At 34.5% G+C, this 21312-nt stretch overlaps 1 protein-coding gene across 14 annotated transcripts in view; it reads right to left on the reverse strand.

Moving 5' to 3' along the window:
* CEP128 (centrosomal protein 128) overlaps positions 1 to 21312 on the reverse strand; it is a 441752-nt gene that overhangs the window by 337578 nt on the left and 82862 nt on the right. For all 14 annotated transcript variants that reach the window (XM_073998545.1, XM_073998538.1, XM_073998537.1 and 11 more), the window contains 2 exons: positions 3916 to 4002; positions 1093 to 1167 (listed from right to left, as the gene is read on the reverse strand). In XM_073998545.1, coding sequence (XP_073854646.1) covers positions 1093 to 1167; positions 3916 to 4002 — 162 coding nt within the window. The remainder of the gene's footprint in view (positions 1 to 1092; positions 1168 to 3915; positions 4003 to 21312) is intronic.

Here is a 21312-nt window from a genome sequence, read left to right on the forward strand (position 1 = left end):
TAAAACAGGTGCTATCTTGTATTTTCAGCACCAATTGTCAAAATGTAATACTCCTTCTGAACATCTATAATGCCTGACATCTTTGCCTACCCCTAGCATATTCTGAAGGTGAGTTATATAACACACACTTCAAAACAGAAGGAAGTGTAATTGCAGTTTGTATTACACACAGACAGAGAGGCAGTTAGAAACCCATATGCCCTTATTCAATGTATGTAAGATGGTTATTTAAAGTTACTGAACTTTAAACATCAGAAGCACCAAACTCCCATTATGGGCTGATGGAATGCAAAATGTTATACTTAATAATTAAGCCTTATTGGCCAGGTGTGATGGCTCACACCTATAATCCCAGCATTTTGGGAGGCCGAGGCAGGGGATCACGAGGTCAGGAGATGGAGACCATCCTGACCAACATGGTGAAATCCCGTCTCTACTAAAAAAAACCAAAACATTAGCCAGGTGTGGTGGCGCATGCCTGTAATCCCAGCTACCGGGAGGCTGAGGCAGGAGAATCACTTGAGCCCGGGAGGCGGAGGTTGTGGTGAACCAAGATTGCGCCACTGCAGTCCAGCCTGGCAACAGAGTGAGACTGCGTCTCAAAAAAAATAAAATAAAATAAGCCTTATCTTTGGTTTAAAAGGGTCAAGCAGTATCTTGAAAACATGAATTAAAGACAATAATGTTATTCAAAGTAACATAAACATACAAAGGTCTGTTTTATGTAGTTTACTTCTTCCTTTACTTCCCAATGCCTCCTGGAATAAAATTAAGCTCCTGGGAAAATTTTATCTTATACATTCAGTCTTACTTTTACACTGCTCATGCTAAGAGAGATAAGTAGTAAGTTGTAGCAGCAATCAGCAAGATACACCAACACAGTGGGGACTTTGGCTGATGTTTGTACTAGCTTTCTCTGAATTTACCTGAAAGAATTTTATCTTTTGCTTAGTGTGCTAATATACATTCCTTAGGAACACATTTTTTTCTAGACCTAGTTTTTTTTTTTTTCCTTTCACAAAGACATTTAAATAGAGCTACTCAATCCTGATTTAATGTAAAAGTATATTATAATAACTTGCACAGACTTACCTGATGCAAAAGTGTTTCTCGGCTGCCTTCAGATTGATTCAATAACTTTCGAGATAGCTCCAATTCCTGTTCAAGCTAGAGTTTCAACAAAGGATAAATAAAAATGTCCAATGGAATAGAAGATAACTAAATTATTATGGGCACAGTTTAAAAGGAGAAAAGTGGAAAAGTTTTCAGAAGACATTTACAGCTAACATAAAAGAATAAATCTCTCACTATGAACATATATCAATACTTCCATTAAAATAACGTTAATCGGCCGGGCGCGGTGGCTCAAGCCTGTAATCCCAGCACTTTGGGAGGCCGAGACGGGCGGATCACGAGGTCAGGAGTTCGAGACCATCCTGGCTAACACGGTGAAACCCCGTCTCTACTAAAAAATACAAAAAACTAGCCGGGCGAGGTGGCGGACGCCTGTAGTCCCAGCTACTCAGGAGGCTGAGGCAGGAGAATGGCGTAAACCCGGGAGGCGGAGCTTGCAGTGAGCTGAGATCGGCCACAGCACTCCAGCCTGGGCGACAGAGCGAGACTCCGTCTCAAAAAAAAAAAAAAAAAAAAAAAAAAAAAAAAATAACGTTAATCGTACAACATGAAGTGAACTAGACCAGGCCTCAGGAAGTCAGGATCTAGTACGTTTCATCTCAACTGTGAGTCAGTCCCAGTCTCTTCTCCTTAGGCCTCCGTTCTGTCATCTCTAAAATAAAAATTTTATATTAAACAGTCTCTGAGATCCCTTCCAGTTCTAAATCACTTTAATCTAAATTCTAAGGCAATTTTTTTTTTAAATTAGAAAATGTAGTGTCAAATTAACTAAATTAGAATAAAAACGGCAGGGACCCAATAACTCAAAAGTTTCATTTAATTGGTGATTTCCTACATTCCTAATATTTCTAATATTCATAAGACATTCCTTAAATTTTTAAATGTCTAAATTCAGAATGAGACATTTAAAATTTCCTTAATGATACTGCCATGAGATAAATATCGATAAAAAATGTGACCAGTTCAGGAGATCGAGACCATCCTGGCTAACATGGTGAAAACCCACCTCTACTAAAAATACAAAAAATTAGCCAGGCGTGGTGGCGGGCGCCTGTAGTCCCAGCTACTCAGGAGGCTGAGGCAGGAAAATGGCGTGAACCCAGGAGGCGGAGCTTGCAGTGAGCCATGATCGCGCCACTGCACTCCAGCCTGGGCAACAGAGCGAGACTCCGTCTCAAAAAAAAAAAAATGTGACCAGTTAAGTGACTAAATATTCTACAAACTCCTAACATGCCTAGATGATTTCAAGCTGAAATATGTAATAGGATAGAACACAAGTTTCTTAAAAATTTAGACCTTATATGTGCTAGACTTATTTGCATTCTGTAACATTAAGGTAGTTTTATAAAAATCGCACATTTATATTAAGATGCTCGTAAGTGCTTAGATTTATAGTACTTATTCTAAATTATCATTTCAATTGAACAACTGCTATCTGTATATTAATCCTTTAATAATTGCACATGTGGTAGGTGTGCTTATGAAAGAACATGAGAGAGTCTTGTGGTGATGGAACAGTTCTGTATCCTGATGGTGGTAGTGGTAACAAGAATCTATACAAGATAAAAATGGATTGAACTTCACACACACACACACACACACACACACACACACAAAACACAAATGAGTATATATAAAGCTGGTGAAATCTGTATAAACTAAGTAGATTGCACCAACAATTTCCTGGTTTTGATATTGAATGGCAATTATGCAAAATGTTACCACTGAGGGAAACTGGGTGCATGGGACCTCTCTGTGCATCTTGTTTTACAATATCCTATAAATCTATAATTATTTCAAAATATATCTTTAAATCTCAGTATATAATTTTTTTAAAATTATACATGTGGCTCATAAAACAAATGTCATATTTTTAAAAAAGTAAAGTATATGTGGGGATCACAGAATCCACATAAAATACTGTCTGACCTATTCTTTAGTCTCTATGGAGAAATAGAGTAAAGAAATCATAATTGAAGCAAAATGACTTTGAAATCAACCAAAGCCCATATTGGTCATAATCCCTGTGTAATTTCAACATCACAACTCCCAAAGGGCAAATTTGATGACCTAACATACTTCGCTTACCCTGAAAGCAGCAGGGAAGCTGCCTTTACATGAGTTGGTGAAATAAAATAAAAGAGGCAATGGTAGGTAGAAAAAAGCAATATGGAGTAAAGAACAGGGCAAATTTTCACTTCATCTTCCATTACTTTGAGCTCATCCTTAAATCTACTTATTCACAAATTAAGGAAGAGTTGTTTGGCCTCTGAATTCCTTTCTAACTCTAAAGTGCTAAGCTCTACGTGCTCATAGACATGAATACACAGTTCATAAACATGAACATAGGTCAAAGGTCGTTGATATTTAATTTAATTGAATAGAAATAGAGAATGCTTCCAGAACTGGGCTGCTTACTGTATCTGTCCACTATAATGAAAATGAATATAACCAAAATATTCAGTCTCCAAATGACAGGTCTTTTCTAACCCTGCAACAAAGTCAAGTTCTTTAAATGTTTCCAACAAGAAAAGGTAAAGTTTAATTCACCTCTCAGAAGGCAGAGTGGTCATAGATGACAAGGTAGCAAACAACTTGCTTCTCTGTTTCCAAGAGTAAATCCTAGCAAGCAGAAGAGCTGTTGAACCAATTGACTCCACATAGAAAGATAAAGAATTCACAGTGTTCTAAAGGATCCTGGGGACACTTTTCAAGGCACTCAACAAATACCATTGGCCCCAAACCACTTTATTCTTTGAAAGATAACTTTTAAAATCTTACTTGATTCTTCTCAGTTTCAGTTTGTATTAGCTTATTTTTTATTGCCCCCTCATGCTCATCTGCTTTAGCTTCTTGTTTCTTTAGTGCCTAGAATGAAAGAGGTGGGAAAAAAAAATTATTCCAAAATATGTACAAAACTGAAAGTCACTACTAGAATTTATTATGTATTAGGGCTGAGGAAGACATGGATATAAGTTACACAAAATCTATAAATTACAACCTGCTCATTCACTGTAACCCTAAGAACACTTCAGTGGGAACAAAATATAAACAATAAGCAATTCCTGATCATCCTAATTAATATTCACTTAATTTCCTTTTTTTCCCCATCTTTGGGAATTTTATTACATTATTTAGAGGGCCTAGATAGCTAACAGTTTTCTTGGAAACAAATATTCTTTTCTACAGTTTCCCCTCTTTAATAAAATGAGGAAAAAGAACTTTAAGAAAATACACATTTCAAAAGTTAACTATAAAAGTGTTTGGTTTGTTTCTACGTTAAAACAAAATTAAACTTAAAGGGGAAAATTATACTTGGAACTGTCTTTCATAATATCTGAAATGCATTCCATTCGCTTAAAAAATATTTTTAACAATTTTAGTGTTTAGACTTAGCAAGGGGTATGTGTAAAGTCCATACGACTTGTAAAAAGCCAAGTTGCCAGAAGCTTTTCCAACAAGATCAACAGAAAACCAATTTTTAGGCAAACAGCAAAATATGTTAAAAAGTGCTTTGATGCAAGTATACTCAATCAATTTCAGCTCCCTCTGCCATAATTCCTACTCTCAAATAGAAATTGAGTAATGAGGCAGAGAAGCATCAACAAAATGAAAAATAATTTTGATTTGAGAATAACAATATTATCACACTTTTACAGTGTTTAGTATGTCCAGGCATTCTTCTTCTCCTTACATATAATAAATAAATATATTACATATATTCAAAATATACATTTACTCCTCATGATGATTCTACGAATTATTATTATTCCCAGCCCATTTTATTAAAGGGGAAACTGGAGCACAAGGAGTTGAATCATTTGCCTAACGTCACTCACCTACTTAGTGACAGAGACAGGACATAGATTATGGCTGCCTGCCTCTTAACAACTGAGTATACTGCTTCTTCATATTGATATAATAATACAAAACTTAAAGGGTAATGATGAAAACTCAATGGTTTGAAATCTGTAGAGCACATAAAGCAATGTCTGGCTCCCAGCAAATGTGCAATAAAATGCAACTATTATTATTGGTAACAATAATAGACTGGGTAACAGAGTGAGATCCTCAAAAAAAATTAAATAAAAAAAATCAAAACTTCTATATTTAAGTTGGTTGAATAAAAGAAACTCTAATTCTCTTGGATACTTAGAAATTTGCTAAAATAATATTGTGCTACTCCTTTCTTCCTTGCTTTCCCCTTACAACATCTAATAAGTTATTTATCATATTGATTTTCCAAAATAATGTACTTTTCTATTATAGCTCTACTTGCTGCCTAAAACTGTATTTAATAGTCTCCTTTTTTCAATTTCTCCTTTTATTCTAAGTATATATAAGTTTTTAAAAATTTTTGTGAATGATAACTTAAATTCTATTGTTTTCAATAAGGAGCAAAAGTGAGATACTAAGGAACAATCCAAAGCAAATTACTACATTTCCACTATATCATCTAGAAATGCCATTAAGTTTGAACACTAGCTCTGCTTTCTATATACCATGAGTCAGTAAACAAGTAAACACAAATGCAATACCCTAGCCTAAAATACTGAATCGGTTTTTCTACATTATTTAGTTTAAAACGAAAGACAAGGAAAAGCTAACACTTAAGGCCCATTAAATATATGTTGATGCACCTGTAAACACTGAAAACACAAACAATACTCAAAGAGAGACATTTTTAAATTAACCAAATCAAAATTACAAGCCATTTCTTTAAACCTTAATAATAAACGTTAACTAATTTACTACCTTTTTTTAAGGGTGTAAGCCTGCACTGGATTTCTTTTCCATTTGACTTAAAACAAGCAACTTAGAATTATATTAAAACTGACCCAGTAAAAGCAGTTATAAAAGAAGAAAAAAAATTCACATGTCAATGAATTTCAATAATTACGTTATTTTGTTCTTGAAAGCTTGTTTGTTTCCTAAGAGCAGTTTAGCTAAAAGCTATCATGTGCCCTGCTCCAGGATTTAGATTGTCTTTTACATGTTCAAGATCACAGCAACAACACTGAGCCTTAATAGAGGGTCCCCGGGGCACATTTAAATCTTTAATAACAACAATTTTTCTTCTTTCCCTTAAGTGTGTCGTATCGTGTATTGTACTACTGCATTTCCTTAGAAGTAGGCGATTCTAAACTCTCATAGTTATATATAGTTTTAAAAAAATGTAGCTTTTCCTTTCAGAGAGTAGTAAAAAGGGGAAAAGAAAAATGTTTGTAGACCTCTCACTTAACCATAAAAATCTCTACCACATTGACAACAAGCATGTTTATCAAGAGGCTCTAACAGACAACACACTCCAAGATGTAGAACAAATAGGGAATTAAAGGCCCTTTGTCTGCTTTAAATGGACCAGCAAGCTTGGTTAAGAATGATGGCATGGGAATGAAATAAAAATCACATGTTAATTCCCACACAGGCCAATGAAATTTCCGGAGAAAAATTATAAACATAACCTATCCCAACTTATCCTAATCACTCAGCAGTGCTACAATTGCACGCCTTTGGTCACAAGGGCAAGAACTTGTAGATCATTTACTGGTAAACTAACAACACTACAGAAAAACAAGTATGTGCTCATATTAAACAGTCAACATCATTTACTTGAAGGTACAAATTATCAAATCAGATTTTTTTCCAGTAACAATAAAAAATGAAGAAGTTATATCACTAAACACTAGAAAATCATTGTTCTTACTATATTTTGTAATTAAACTCTTCACATGGGTAGAAAATAAAAGCCAGTGGACAAATATTTTAAGCTTAACAGAATATAATGTGATTCCAATCCAAATTAGACCACATGAGCTATAAACTGAAGTTATATGTTGTTTATATTTATGTATATTAAAATTTTAAGGTAGCGTTAAGGACACTTTCAATCGAGCAAAAACTCCATTAACTCTAGTACTGAGTATGTATAAAACACTATCATGGAAACTTTATTTAATTAAAATTTTTTTTAAGATGGAAATCTGATGTCTATCTCAAAAATTCTTTTTGGACTTTGCCGAAACACAGGTCCAAAGGCATCAAACATTAATAAAATAATACATATATTTAAAAGGACTCTATATGCATAATACAGCAGGATTTTATTGCTCAGAACATGTACTACTCATTTATATTAACACATACTTTTTTTGTCATGTTCTTTGAATTTCTAAATTATGCTTTTCCCAAATCAAGTTAGAGATTCCTCCCCCATGAGAACTAGCTAAAGTAATGGAAAATTTTAGCCTTTAAGTTCATCCAGTTGGGGATTATCTGTGCCAACAAAAACCAAAACAAAAAAAATTAAGTTTCTTTTCAAGGCAAAAAAAAAAAAAAAAAACAATGCATTCATATTCTAAATCCCTGAACCAATATCTAATTTAAAAATAGCTAAGTGGATATTACTTAAATTGTTCAAAGAAATTTATTTTTCAGCCATGACCAAGGAAAGGAAATTCTACAACAACTACAACTAAAAAAATAAAAAATAAAACAAACCACACACACCACACACTTTGGTAGGTGAAAAGTAGAAATGCTTGATAGAAGTCCAAAAGGAATTCAATACTGAAACTATTATGATACCACACAAACTTAAGGGATATCAAAGTAAGGAAGAAATTCAAAAATCTTGGTACGAATTGAACTGTGTGTATTTTCCAGATGGAAATGGTAAGCACATAAGTCACAAAACACAACAATTCCTCTTGTTCAAAGGGTAATATCCAATATCATGTAGTTAAGTAGGATCGATCATAAGTTAAATACTATTTCTGATAGTAATAGTAATCCTTAATAACATTCCTTAAAGATACCTGTGGTATTTAAACATAAAGCTCAAGGTTTTATTTTAAGAATGGCTTAGATTTTTTTTTTTCTCTTCTAATAAGATGTTTATTATTTCAAGAATCCCAAAAATACACAAGGGCTCTTATAGGAATTATCTTGGTGGAAGAGATGGATGCTTTTTACTGACCTATTTTCCCCAGTGAACAAACAAACTTCTTGGTTCCACTATGCCCATACCTACGGAATCTACCACTGTTTAGGGCACCCAGTGTCAACGAACCCAAACAAGGTCAAGGGTTCAGTCACGAATTCCCTTTGCTCTGTTTCGTGGACACAATCTTTACCCTAAACCTAGCCAAGGGCCTCACAGAAGGCTAACTAGACCAGAGATTATGAATGAATCTGCAAAAATTCAATACCATGACTACAATAATAACTCAAAGATAAAACCCCTGTTGACTAGTGTCAGGATTTCATTCTTCAAATGTTGTAAACTTGCCAATCTGCAAAACAAAACCTTAATTACTTCATAAAAAAGCCAGTATGCTAAAAAGACATACAAGTCTTTTAACTTCTTTAATTCAAAAGCAACAATGGTAATGAGTATTATTCCCTAACATGCCATTGCTTTTACTGGAACAGATTATATTTTTATGCAATCTTTAACTTCATAAAAATCTTGCAAGTAAAGTTAAATGTGAGCCCAACAAGTGCACTTTCCAGGATTTCCTTCAAAATCAAAAAACAAATGCTCCTAGTAGAAGGTCTGTTTTTATCTGAGTAGTTTGCTCTCAAAAAGAGATGCATAGTTTTATTAGAAATCCACAGTAATATAATACTTCATTTGACTTTCTAAATGCAGGACCACTGAGTTAGGATTGTTGACAAATAGAAGATCATACATAGATAATCATGGAAATTTAATTTAGAATTTCTCAAGTTGTATATCTTTGAACAGAAAGCTCTGTAAATATACAACATCTTTCAGTGTCCAGAGTTAGAGGATGTTATTTTATGCCTTTGGATTTAGGAGGATTTTTTTGTTTTTCACTATTTTCTAATAAAAATAAAACAGTACTAAGTCAATGAATAAGTCTATCTGTAGCAAAATGGTTTTTGTTTGTACAATATTACTATGCACTCAGTAGTTGCCCAATAAATATTAATTGATAATGATGGAAATGGGCTTTATAAACAGATGGCCTAGCATAAATTCACTGAAAACATAGACAGAAACATTCCACTCTTCAAGAAAAGCATAACATAGAAATTGAACAAGTCCTGCACACAGAAAATCTCAGTCTATTGTCAGGCAGCTGTTCAGTCAACAGGAGCAGCAGACATTTTTCATCATCATCATAGCATTAACAGCATTAAATGTCTATTTGCATATGGTGCTGCAAAAAGTGACTCACACAGATTCATGCTAGTCTTATTTGTTATAATTTACAATGACAATATTGGCAAGAACATATAAGTACACATAGCAAAGTAGAAGTGATTAAACATACTTTGAGATATAGTAATATGTGGTATGAACATAAAATATGTGTCAGGCTTAAACACAACTCACAGTAGCAATAAGAGTATTTATCTATCATATAAACTTCTACTATTCCCCAATAGAATTACAAGTGCTTTACAAGAACACTTACACATATGCTGAAATACTAAGTAGAATAAAGAAAGAAGTCAGAGGCCATAATAGAATAAGTAATGACTCTTCGAGAACCCAGAAAGTGAATATAATCCCAGTAGTTACCAGTGGGGAAAGAAGAGAGAAAAGAAGAACAAAAAAATCATATGGGGACTAGCTCATGGTTAATAGGATGGTAGGATCAAGGAACCTATAAGCAAATTTATCAACCCAGGAAGACATCCTGAAAAACACACATTTTACAAAAATACTTAAATAAGAAAGTGTAAGATAACATACATGGTAGAATTTTGGAGAAAGACCGTTAAAATGAGGAACTGAATGGAGCAGAAAGTACACTGCAAGCATTTAATAATTAATAGCCCTTAGTATTATTTTCTTAATAAAGTAAAAAGCTTCAGAAGACATGACATGTTAATTATATAGAAATCAGATAATAAGAACTTCACGACAACTTACATTTATACATCATCTCATAAAACTGCACCCTTCAATGAATTCAAAAGCTAACAGCTGGCATGCTACTACTTCTATGATGTAGGATACATTTCTAAACTTTCAACTATTGTTTTATCATTATTCAATACTAGGCCACTGAAATAGATGATGAAACTGGAATATTCTTTAATCCAGCCAACGATTTCCCAATACTAGAAAGATAATATAGCTTGTGGAGACACTCTAAAATATCTAAGAAGCTAGCTTGCTCTGTAAATGGAAATTCAAACATCAAGTACAAGGTTGAAAGAGACCTCCTCCAAGGTCTCTTCAGAATTCTCTTCTATAGAAGCTTTGGGGGGAAAAATATCTTTCAATGAAAAAAATATTAAAAGTGTTTTAGTGTCATCTGTAAGAGGTGGAATAAGGGGGCAAGGATGGAAATCAAGAAAAAGACTAAAAAGGCGACTGAAGAGCATGATGTATCTCAGACCTGCATGTTTCAAGCTGTGTCAAATAGCATTCAAACGCCTTTGAAAACTAAATCCTATAATAGTCAATCGTTCTTCACCATCCATTTCCTTTTTATCAGCATGTTGACATTAATGGCTCTCTCACAGTCTTATAGAGAAGAGAGAACAATGTTTATTTCATCCTTGCAAAGAAAAAAATTGTTATTTGTTACCACAAGTAACAAATACAAAGAAGAAAATAATTAGCATGATGTATGATGATAGGACGAAGAGCAATAGTTTGAATCAAAATGATAGTCAAAATTTATGTAAGTGTTTCAGCCATTGACTGGTAAAGTGCTTGACATGTAACAACAAGCAATGGGGCAGAATCACATTCATGAAGAATTTCCTAAAATAATGTAAAAACACAGTCTTAGCAAAAATGCCACCTCTCTCACCCAAACGTTTCCCAAGGGGCCATGTAGAGGTAATTATTTCCCCTCTGAGATATTCTATAGACTACACAAATGTGGAATAATGCCCTTACTGTATTACAATGACAGTTAATATCTCTATTTCCTCAACTAAACTAGGAGTCCCTAAAAGGTGAGACAGTATTTTAGGTATCTTTAAATCCCTAGTCCCCAGCACAGTACCTGAATGTATAGGTATTAGGTACATGATAGTATTGGCCAAATGAATATTTTACTGAATGAATAGTTACTATATAGTATGCAATATTTATTCATTCATTCCTTCAAGAAACACTTACTGGGCCCCTACTCTATGCTAAGCACTGGTCTTGGTACTGGGGATACAGCAACGAGCAAAACAGGTAAGTCCCTACCTTCATAAAGCCTGCATTCTGGTCAAGAGACAGACGGTTGACAGATAACGAAAGTGTTAAGAAAACATACAACAGTGCAAGGGGCTCAGGAGTGAAGGAGTATTTTATCTACGATAGTCAATAAGGGCTTTCTGAAGTCGAGTTCTGAACATGAGGGTACAAACTGTACAATTGTTTCAGAGCTGAAAATTCTTAGCTGTGGGAACAGAAAGTGCAAATGTCCAGGAGGAGGAGGTACCTGGTATATCCATGGAAAAGCAAGACGGCCAGGATGGTTGGCCTACAGTTGGCAAGAAGAACAACGATAGAAAATTAGGGGCTAGGCGTGGTGGCTCACGCCTTTAATCCCAGCACTTTGAGAGGCCAAGGCGGGAGAAACACTTGAGGCCAGGAGTTTGAGACCAGCCTGGTCAACATGATGAAACTCCATCTCTACTTAAAATACAAAAAAAAATTAGCTGGGTGTTGTGGTGCATGCCTGTATTTCCAACTACTCAGGAGGCTGAGGCAGAGAATCGCTTGAACCCAGGAGGCAGAGGCTGCAGTGAGCCAAGATTGTGCCACTGCACTCCAGCCTGGGAGACAGAAGGAGACTACATCTCAAAAAAAAAAAAAAAAAAAAAAAAAAGGAGGAAAGAAAGAAAATTAGGGTGAGAGGAATTCAGAAACCAGATCAGAGGGGCTCTATTTCTATAAATAAACCATTGATTAGCCGGACATTGTGGCACATGCCTGTAATCCCAGATACTCGGGAGGCTGAGGCATAAGAATCACTTGAACCCGGGAGGTGGCGGCTGCAGTGAGCCAAGATCATGCCACTGCACTCTAGCCTGGGCAACAGAGTGAGACTGTCTCAAAAAAAAAGAAAAGAAACCATTGAAGGGTCTTGAAGAAAGATGTGACATTATCTGATTCTGTAAAAGATCACAAGGAGGTAAGAATGGAAGCAAGGAGGCTATGGCATTAGCCCGAGCAAGAGAGGAGATGTAGTGGTAGGAGATGAATAGTTTCCAATTTAAAAAAATATTTTTAAAATAGAGCTGACAAAATTTAATGATAGACTTGGTGTATAGAACAGGAGAAAAGGAAAGGCAAGGACATAAAGGAAACATATAAAGGTTTTAAAATATAAAACAAATTATTTTATCAAGATGGTTATCTAAATGTTTAAGAAGAAATACATGAGCTACTTATTTCAATAAACCACACAAAAAGGGTAAGATTTTGTACCTTCCAAACAAGTTCACAGGTCAGGAGGAGAAAGAATTGGAAACTAGGAGCTCCAGAGACCCAAGTTCGCCCACACTTTGTGGCTTTGAATCACAGCATCACTGTAACTTGATTCCCCATCCAAGACTAACACTGGTGTGGAAAGCTTCAGGATATCATTCTCGCATAATAAACATAAAACTGTAACTTTTTCTCATAACCATACAAGATCCATTAAATGATGAGATAATAAGGTTATAGTTCTAAATACTATCCTAATACTTGACCACAGTATGGACAAACGTATATTAGAAATAACCTTAACAGTTACTCGTTTTTTGAGCAATAAATAATTAATACCACAACTTTAATATTTTGTAAAAAGGGATTTGGGGTACTTAATAGAAATACAAATTAAGTAGAAATGCAATGAGTCATGAGAGCTATAAAAATGCAATGAGTCATGAGAGCTATAAAAAAATGCTTTTCTAACAACTAAAGAAAAAAACAGGCAAAGGATATTCTATCTGTTGGATACACTATCTGACAGAACACCAATAGAAAATAAATACAATTGGGTGGGTGGACAACAGTGTACAAAAGGAAATCACCAGCAAAAACAAGAAAATAATAATTAGGAGAAAGAGGTTTAGGTCTATATAAGATGAATATTTAGAGAAAGCATCTTTTGGAAAATGCTGCATGCACAGCTTCGAAATATTAAAAGTGGAAAAGGGAATGGGAATATATGATTCCCGTGAAATAAATGCTCATATCAAATTATAACCTGTTTTACTAGATATAAATAGTTTTCTTCCATAGAGGGAAGGAGGGAAGGAGGAAGGAAGAAGGGAAAAACCTGTAACCCTGAAGAGGAAGCATGAAACTATAATACAAAGGCACAGAAACGACAGTTTTCACGATAAATACAGCAGGTGTCTTCACATAAAATACACAATGTGTCATACTTTTTAATAGTGGAGAGTAACACCGTTTCAAATTTAAATTTTTAATAACGGATAGTTAAATAACTAGATTTTTTTCATTTCTGAGGCTAGTGCCAAGTACACTTTCAGAAAGCCCTAAGAGTTGAGAGTATACACACTGTAAATAATTGTTTTTCAGTAAACTTGGCCAACTTTAATAAACACTGCCTACTACGTCACAATTAATGGTTCAATACTGACGACTAGTGGTCAAAACATGTAGTAATTCCCTATCAAGTATTCTATGACTTGTATCAATTTATTTAAAATATTTAATGCAAATTATGTGGAAACCTAAATTAAAAGAGCTTGCCCTTACAAGCATTCAGAAAAACACACACAAAAAAGGAATTGTATCTGCAAAGTCTTTTTAAAAATTCTTTCTGTCCATTATTTGCAGTGTCTCAAAACCAAAGTCAATCAGCATTTGCTGTCAACTTACAAAGGAAACAGTTCCATGAAGTGTCAGTTTATCCACGCTCACATAGCTACATTAACACTCTTCAGAAATCCATAATTAATATATCACAGAGGCCTACATGTACAGTGCATGTATCTGGGCATCTCCATTCTAAATTTCTTTTTCAAACTTTGTTAAACACAAAGATATCAAAAATCCAGCTGTCTTTATTAAGTTGTCAGTATGGTTTGAAAACCAGCAACCCACTGTACGAAAACGTTATTTTTATAGAGTTGAATTATGTTTAATTTAACTACGATTGAATTCCTGAAGAATGTTTGTGGAATTTTGATTATATCATTGTAACTACTATATAATTAAACTTCAAATAAGTTAAAATTGTTTAACTTTTACTTTCTGTCTTCAGGAATGAGAGCAGTAGAGTAGCACAAGGTATAAAACTCTTGGAGTGAAATTTATCAAGAATGTTATATGCAGCTGAACAATCATTTACATTTGGAAACATCAATTTCCTTAGCACCTGTTCAGTGAGCTCTGTGTGATAAACACTGTACTACATGTTGCAGAAACCAGGGTAAACGCGATGCACAAAGCCCCTCCAATGGAGTCTACATTCTTTGGCAAAGGCATATAATAGCACAAGTACACAAACAATAATTATAGTTTGTGTTAAATGCTATTTTTAAAAATAGAGTAATATGATACATGATAGTGAGCAATGGAGCTGAAGGGGCAATTTTAGAAGGGGAGGAGGAACAGGAAAGTTTTCCCTAAAGATGTGACAATTGAGCCTGAGGAATGAGAAGGGAGAAGTTATACCGAGTCAGAAGAAAAATGTTCCAGTAAGACACTGAAACAAACACAATGTAGCTGGAACATAGATATCTTAGACTAATAAGTACTGTATGTTTAAAATTTTAGAACAGCTATCAAAAGAACAGAAATATAATTTACAGCTCCAAAGCAAACAGAAAGTATCAAAATGAATATATAACATATTCCATTCCAAATAGAAATGGGAAAAAGAAACAAAAAGAGAAATTTTTAAAAATAATATGATAAAAACACTTTAAAATATTCCAATAATCACAGAAAGTATAAAATGACTAAAGTAACCATTAATTTATAAGATAAAGTTATTTTTAACTTAAGCAATAAGGTATTTTGTAAGAAACATGGAAAAATGGAAATACTAAGGAAAGATTAAAGGGGGAAAATGATATGCCATGAATAAGGTAATCTTAAGAATGTTAAAATCAAGAGGCACACCAGGTAATATTTTTTAAATAATTGACCAAGAAATAATTTAATTATACATGAGATACCACACGCATAAAACAGATAAAAGAAAACTGACACAAATCACAGGGAGAAACTGATAATCTTTATAATTATGAGAAGCTTTAGACTGATATATTTATTAAGAAAACAGAAGAACAGAACAACAAAATTCACAAATGATCTATTAAATGTATATGTGTGTATGTATGCATGTACGACATGTACAAGCACATAAAATTCTGCATCCAAAACACAGAAAAATATTTGTTTCTTACTCTGGAGTACTTACAAAAAATTGATCATAGACTTAGGTCAAAATGGAAGTTTCAACAACTTTCAAAGGAGTTAAATTAAAAACAATAAAGAATTTAAAAATAAGCATACATACATTTCTGAAAATACCAAAAGACATTCCTAAATAAGTCTTGAATTATAGAGAAAATTGTAACAAATTATAAAAAATTTTGAAAAAAAACTACCATAAAAGTATAACAAAGCATATGTTAATTTGGTTAAATTTTCATTACTTATTTTAAAAAACAGAAAAATCAATCAAGCATTCAATTTTCAAGCCTAAAAAATAAAACAGAATAATCCTTTAGATGAAGAGAAAGAAAGAGTAATGGAGTTAAGAGCAGAAGTTAATGAAGCAATAAACAAAGCTGGTCAAAAAGAAAACTAATAAAATAATACTATTTCTAGCAAGACATTAAACATGAATTACCAAATTGTCTTAATAAACAGGCTATACAAGCCAATAAACATTAAAAAAATTAGGAATCTGCTGCATCAAAAAGATAACAGGCACAAAGTTTCAACAAACATTCAAGAAATAGACAATCCCTCTCTTACACAAAACTAAACCACAAAATAGGAGAAGAAGGTTTCCACCTAATTCATTTTATGAGACTAATGTCACCATGCTTCTAAAACCAAAAACGTCAGTGCAAGGAACACTGATCTCAATCATAAACACAAATATAAAAATCCTAAGAAAAAAATAGCAAATTAATTCAGCAATGTATTAAAAAAACAAAACATTATAATCAAATAAAGTTCTCAGGAATGCAAGGAGGGCTCAATATCTATTGATGGAATCAACCATATTTAAATCAATATATTTAAATATCCAAAGTTAAGTGCACAGCAAGAATATTTGAAAAATTTCACAACCCATTCATGATTTTTAAAATAAATAAATAAATAACAACAAACATCTCTTGGCAACCTAGGAATAGAAGGCAATGTTTTTAATGTGACAAAGGTTAGCACTAAAAAGTCAGGGCAAACACCACACAACAGCATTTAACACTTAAGAATCATATAAATATGGAAGTAACACAGAATTCTTGCTATCTTTGCTTCCATTCAATACTAGACTTCAGGTTCTAACCAGTGTATTAAGATTAAAAAAAAAAAAAGAGAAGAATTATAAAGAAAGAGACTAAATTGCCTTTAATTTCAAATGGTATGATTATCTATACACTAAGATAGTATGTCAGTAAAGCTATTAAGAAATTATAAGAATAAGGGCACTGAGCAAAATTGTTGGATACAAGAACCACATATAAAGCCAGTTGTACCCCTGTATACTATAAATAACCAATTAGAGATGCAATTTTTTAAAAAATCCCATTCCAAATAGAAAGAAAAGCCATAAGTACCTAAGAATAAGTCTAACAAAAGAGATCTAAGAAATTTATATAGACAGTTATAAAACATTATTGGAAAATATTAGAAAAGACCTTCTCTTTAAATTAGTCTGTACTTAATACAACCGTAATCAAAATGCCAGCATGATTTTTCATGGAATAGGACAAGAGATTTTCATTATCATTTACCAAAAGATAATAAAACCTATAATCATTAAGAAAGAGTGATATTAGTATAGGGATTGACAAGCAAATCAATGGCAAAGCATGTAGAGACCAGACAGATATTGTAGGAAACTAGATATACAACAGATGTGGCATTTAAATTAGAGTGGAAATAACCAATTTTTATTCAAAAATGCTGCTGAAGCAATTGATGAGTCATATAAAAAGTGAATTAGATTCCTTCCTCTCTCCTATTAAAAAAAAAAAATCTCCGGAGGAAAGAGAGAAATCCCAAATGATCCAATATTTTAAAATGAGCAAAAGTCATACATAGGCATTCTATGTAAGCACAAATGCAAACTGCCAAGAGATGTGTGAATAGACACTCAAATTCACTAGAGAAATGCAAATAAACACAAAAATGAGTTAACAATTTATACTCATCAGGTGGCAAAAACTTAAAGAGTTATAACCACTACTTCCGGTAAGAATGTGGGGGAAAGAGCTACACTCAATCATTGTTGGCAGAACAAGATGCAGTTTCAGAACCTCTGGAAAAACAAGATCTACCAATGGCAATAAAAGATTACATTGGAACCACGTCAGCTAGTTGGATGAATTTCCAGAAAGCGTTGGTGAAAAAAAGGAAAAAGCAAGAAGCGGAAATGTATACAAAATGTGATCTCATTTTCTAAAAACGAATACATGACCAAAAAGTGCCCATATATGCAAAGGTGTATATAGTCTATATACATCAGTCCAGGTAATTAACAACAAAAAGAAAAATATAAAGGGATACCTTCCAGGCCATCAACACTAGTTTCTTTTTTTAGGGGATAAAAGAAGTGGTTCATGATGAAAGGACAGAGTTGGAAGAGATGTAGGAAAAAATCAGCCATGTAAATAAATAAATAAGCCTGTATTGTAAGAGAATGTTTGAATATTTCACATGATCACATTTAGTTATATTAAAAAAAACCCAAATGTCCATCAGTGACAGATTGGATTAAGAAAATGTGGCACATATACACCATGGAATACTATGCAGCCATAAAAAAGGATGAGTTTGTGTCCTTTGTAGGGACATGGATGCAGCTGGAAACCATCATTCTTAGCAAACTATCACAAGAACAGAAAACCAAACACCGCATGTTCTCACTCATAGGTGGGAACTGAACAATGAGATCACTTGGACTCAGGAAGGGGAACATCACACACCGGGGCCTATCATGGGGAGGGGGGAGGGGGGAGGGATTGCATTGGGAGTTATACCTGATGTAAATGACGAGTTGATGGGTGCAGCACACCAACATGGCACAAGTATACATATGTAACAAACCTGCACGTTATGCACATGTACCCTACAACTTAAAGTATAATAATAATAAATAAATTTTTTTAAAAAATGCTTTTATACTAAATATTTAATAATGAAATGTTAAAAGAACTACGTGACAAATAAACCTAGTTAAACATAGGACCAAAACAGTGTATTAATATGGTCACTACTTAATGTATTAAACAAATATTTAGTAAGTGTTATCTTCAAATACTAGAAATGCAAAGTGTTCAAAATAGGTAAAATAAAAAGAGACAACATATCAAGAATCAGTAACATAAATAATCGGGGACAAAACTCTCACATAATATGTATTACCAGAAACCGGACAGTGAGAGAAAAAAAAAAAAAAATGCCATCTTTACAAAAGAAGAAAAATAGTCTGTGGCATTAGAGTTGGTTAAAAGAATAAAAAGTGTGGCTCAAAATAAGCCCCGATTTATACTACACACACAACTTTACCCCGTGAAGAATAAACACTGGAGTAGGAGTTTTAGGATTTTCACTTGCTACACGCATTTTCCAACGAAGTAGTACATGTGTGGTTGTCCTGTTGTGATAGTGCTTTCAGTCTCTTGGTGGTTTGAGGGCTCTGAGGCCTTGCCTGTTACTCTCTGCCTACCGAACCCCATGGGGCTCACACAGTCCTGCCCAAGGACTCAATTCTAGAGCTTATGTCCTAAGAATAAGAACAATAAAGTACATCCTCTGAGTTTTCCTCCTGCTTTCCAAAGGATTGTGTTTGACTTTTAAACTCTCATTTACTTATAAAATCTATTGGTCTTTCTCAAAGATTAGAGAGGCTGCTGGGATGATTAACGTGAGGGTGATTTTAATGGGCACTTAAAACATCTAACAATATCATAGGAAAGAAAAACTTAGGAATAACTGTATGCAAAATATGAATATGAATAACTCTATGCAAAAATGTAGGAGATGACTACAAAAAAAGGGGACACTGGTTATGAAAACAAGAGGGAGGCAAAGTGAATGATCAAATGAAAGTTTTACAGTTGAACCCTGAAAAGGTAAATAAAGGTAAGTCCAAGATCTGCCAGTCTTGGAAAGGCCTCCCCGACTCCAAACAAAGTAGGGGAGTGTGGAAAGGAAGTGCAGGAAAAGGGGTAAATGAAGCCAGGTTAGAATATTTGCCTGACTAGATTCTCCCCTGCTGTGTGATACTCGAAATATCACAGAAGCCTCAAGGGAGACGCAAAAGCTATGAAGAACACATTAGAAAACTATCCTAGGTTTCATGGAAGCTTCTCCCTTAATGAGTCCAAACTAAAAACATTAATAAAGGGTACCTGAGGCTTTTCTTAGGTGGTATCTGTACTACTCAGTATCTCTGGGGTCACAATTACATTTCTGGACAAAAATGAATAGCTACTTCATCATTAGGTTTTTCAAAAAAAAAAAAAAAGTGAAGAAAAATGTTGGAAAAAAAGTATCGATTAATGTTTCTTCATATGGCCTTATTTTATGGATGAGCTTCACATAACCCGGTTGTCCCTCAGAACAGACTAAAAGCCACTAAGCTGAGCTCCTAACTTAAATACTTAATTTATCACTTCATCTTCACCATCGTCTTTTAAGATTCCATGCCCTTGCCTATCCCACAGACTTCCCCATGAGACATCCCTTAATTTTAAGGCATCTAGATCATATGTAGGCATAGAATATTGTTGATGCAGATAAGGGAGAAACTAGTGACTTAATATGCTATAAAATGCTCGGAAGAGGGCCAGGCATAGTGGCTCACACCTGTAATCCCAGCAGGTTGGGAGGCTGAGACAAGCGGATCACTTGAGTCCAGGAGTCTGAGATCAGTCTAGGCAACATGGCGAAACCTATCTTCACAAAAAATACAAAAATTAGCTGGGTGTAATAGTGTGCCCTGTAGTTCCAGCTGCTTGGGAAGCTGAGGTAGAAGGACGACTTGAGCCTGGGAGGTTGAGACTGAGTGGGCCATGATCACACCACTGCACTCCAGTCTGGGCGAGTGTGACCCTGACTCAAAAAAAATGCTCTGAAGAGTGTGCGTGTGTGTGTGTGTGTGTGTGTGTGTGTGTGTGTGTCCAGCATTTATCTCATGTTTTTCTTTTTCCTTTTTTTTTTTTTTTTTTTTTTTGAGACAGGGTCTCACTCTGTCACCCAGGCTGGAGTGCAGTGGTACAATTCCAGCTCCCTACAACCTCTGCCTCCCAAGTTAAAGTGATTCTCTTGCCTCAGACTCCCGGGTGGCTGGGATTACAGGTGTGCGCCACCACACTAATTTTTTTTTCTTTCTTTTCTTTTTTTTTTTTGTATTTTTAGTAGAGATGGGATTTCACCATGTTGGACAGGCTGGTCTCAAACTCCTGGCCTCAAGTGATCTGCCCACCTCGGCTTCCCGAAGTGCTGGAATTATAGGCGTGAGCCACCATGCCCAGACATGTTTTTCATTTTAAGTAATTCCACTCAAGATGAAGAAATAACATTCAATGTATATGAAACAGCCAGTAAAAAATGAGTCGGGAATTTTCAGGATGCAAATCAGGAGTTTAAATTTTTATCTAGGATTTTATGTAAATATTGGACCTGCAAAAAAGTGGTTTTAGCTTGTGTTTACAGTCTAAATACCTCTTTCTCAACACTAGCACCCACCAAGCCTACCCCTACTCCACTAAACTAACCAATCAAAGCTAGGATACTATCAAGCACCTCATCAAAAGAGTTTATAGTGAGATAATTTACCTCAATGTTACATACTTGACTGTGTACATAGAAAAGGCTGATGGGTATAGGCTTAATAACACTTGAATTTAGGTCAGGCATGGTGGCTCCCTCCTGTAATCCCAGCACTTTGAGAGGCCAAGGCAGGCAAATCACTTGAGGTCAGGAGTTTGAGACCAGCCTGGGCAATATGGTAAAACTCCGTCTCTACCCAAAATACA

This window comes from Macaca fascicularis, chromosome 7 (genome assembly GCF_037993035.2).
Source record: "Macaca fascicularis isolate 582-1 chromosome 7, T2T-MFA8v1.1".
Lineage (NCBI taxonomy): Eukaryota > Metazoa > Chordata > Mammalia > Primates > Cercopithecidae > Macaca > Macaca fascicularis.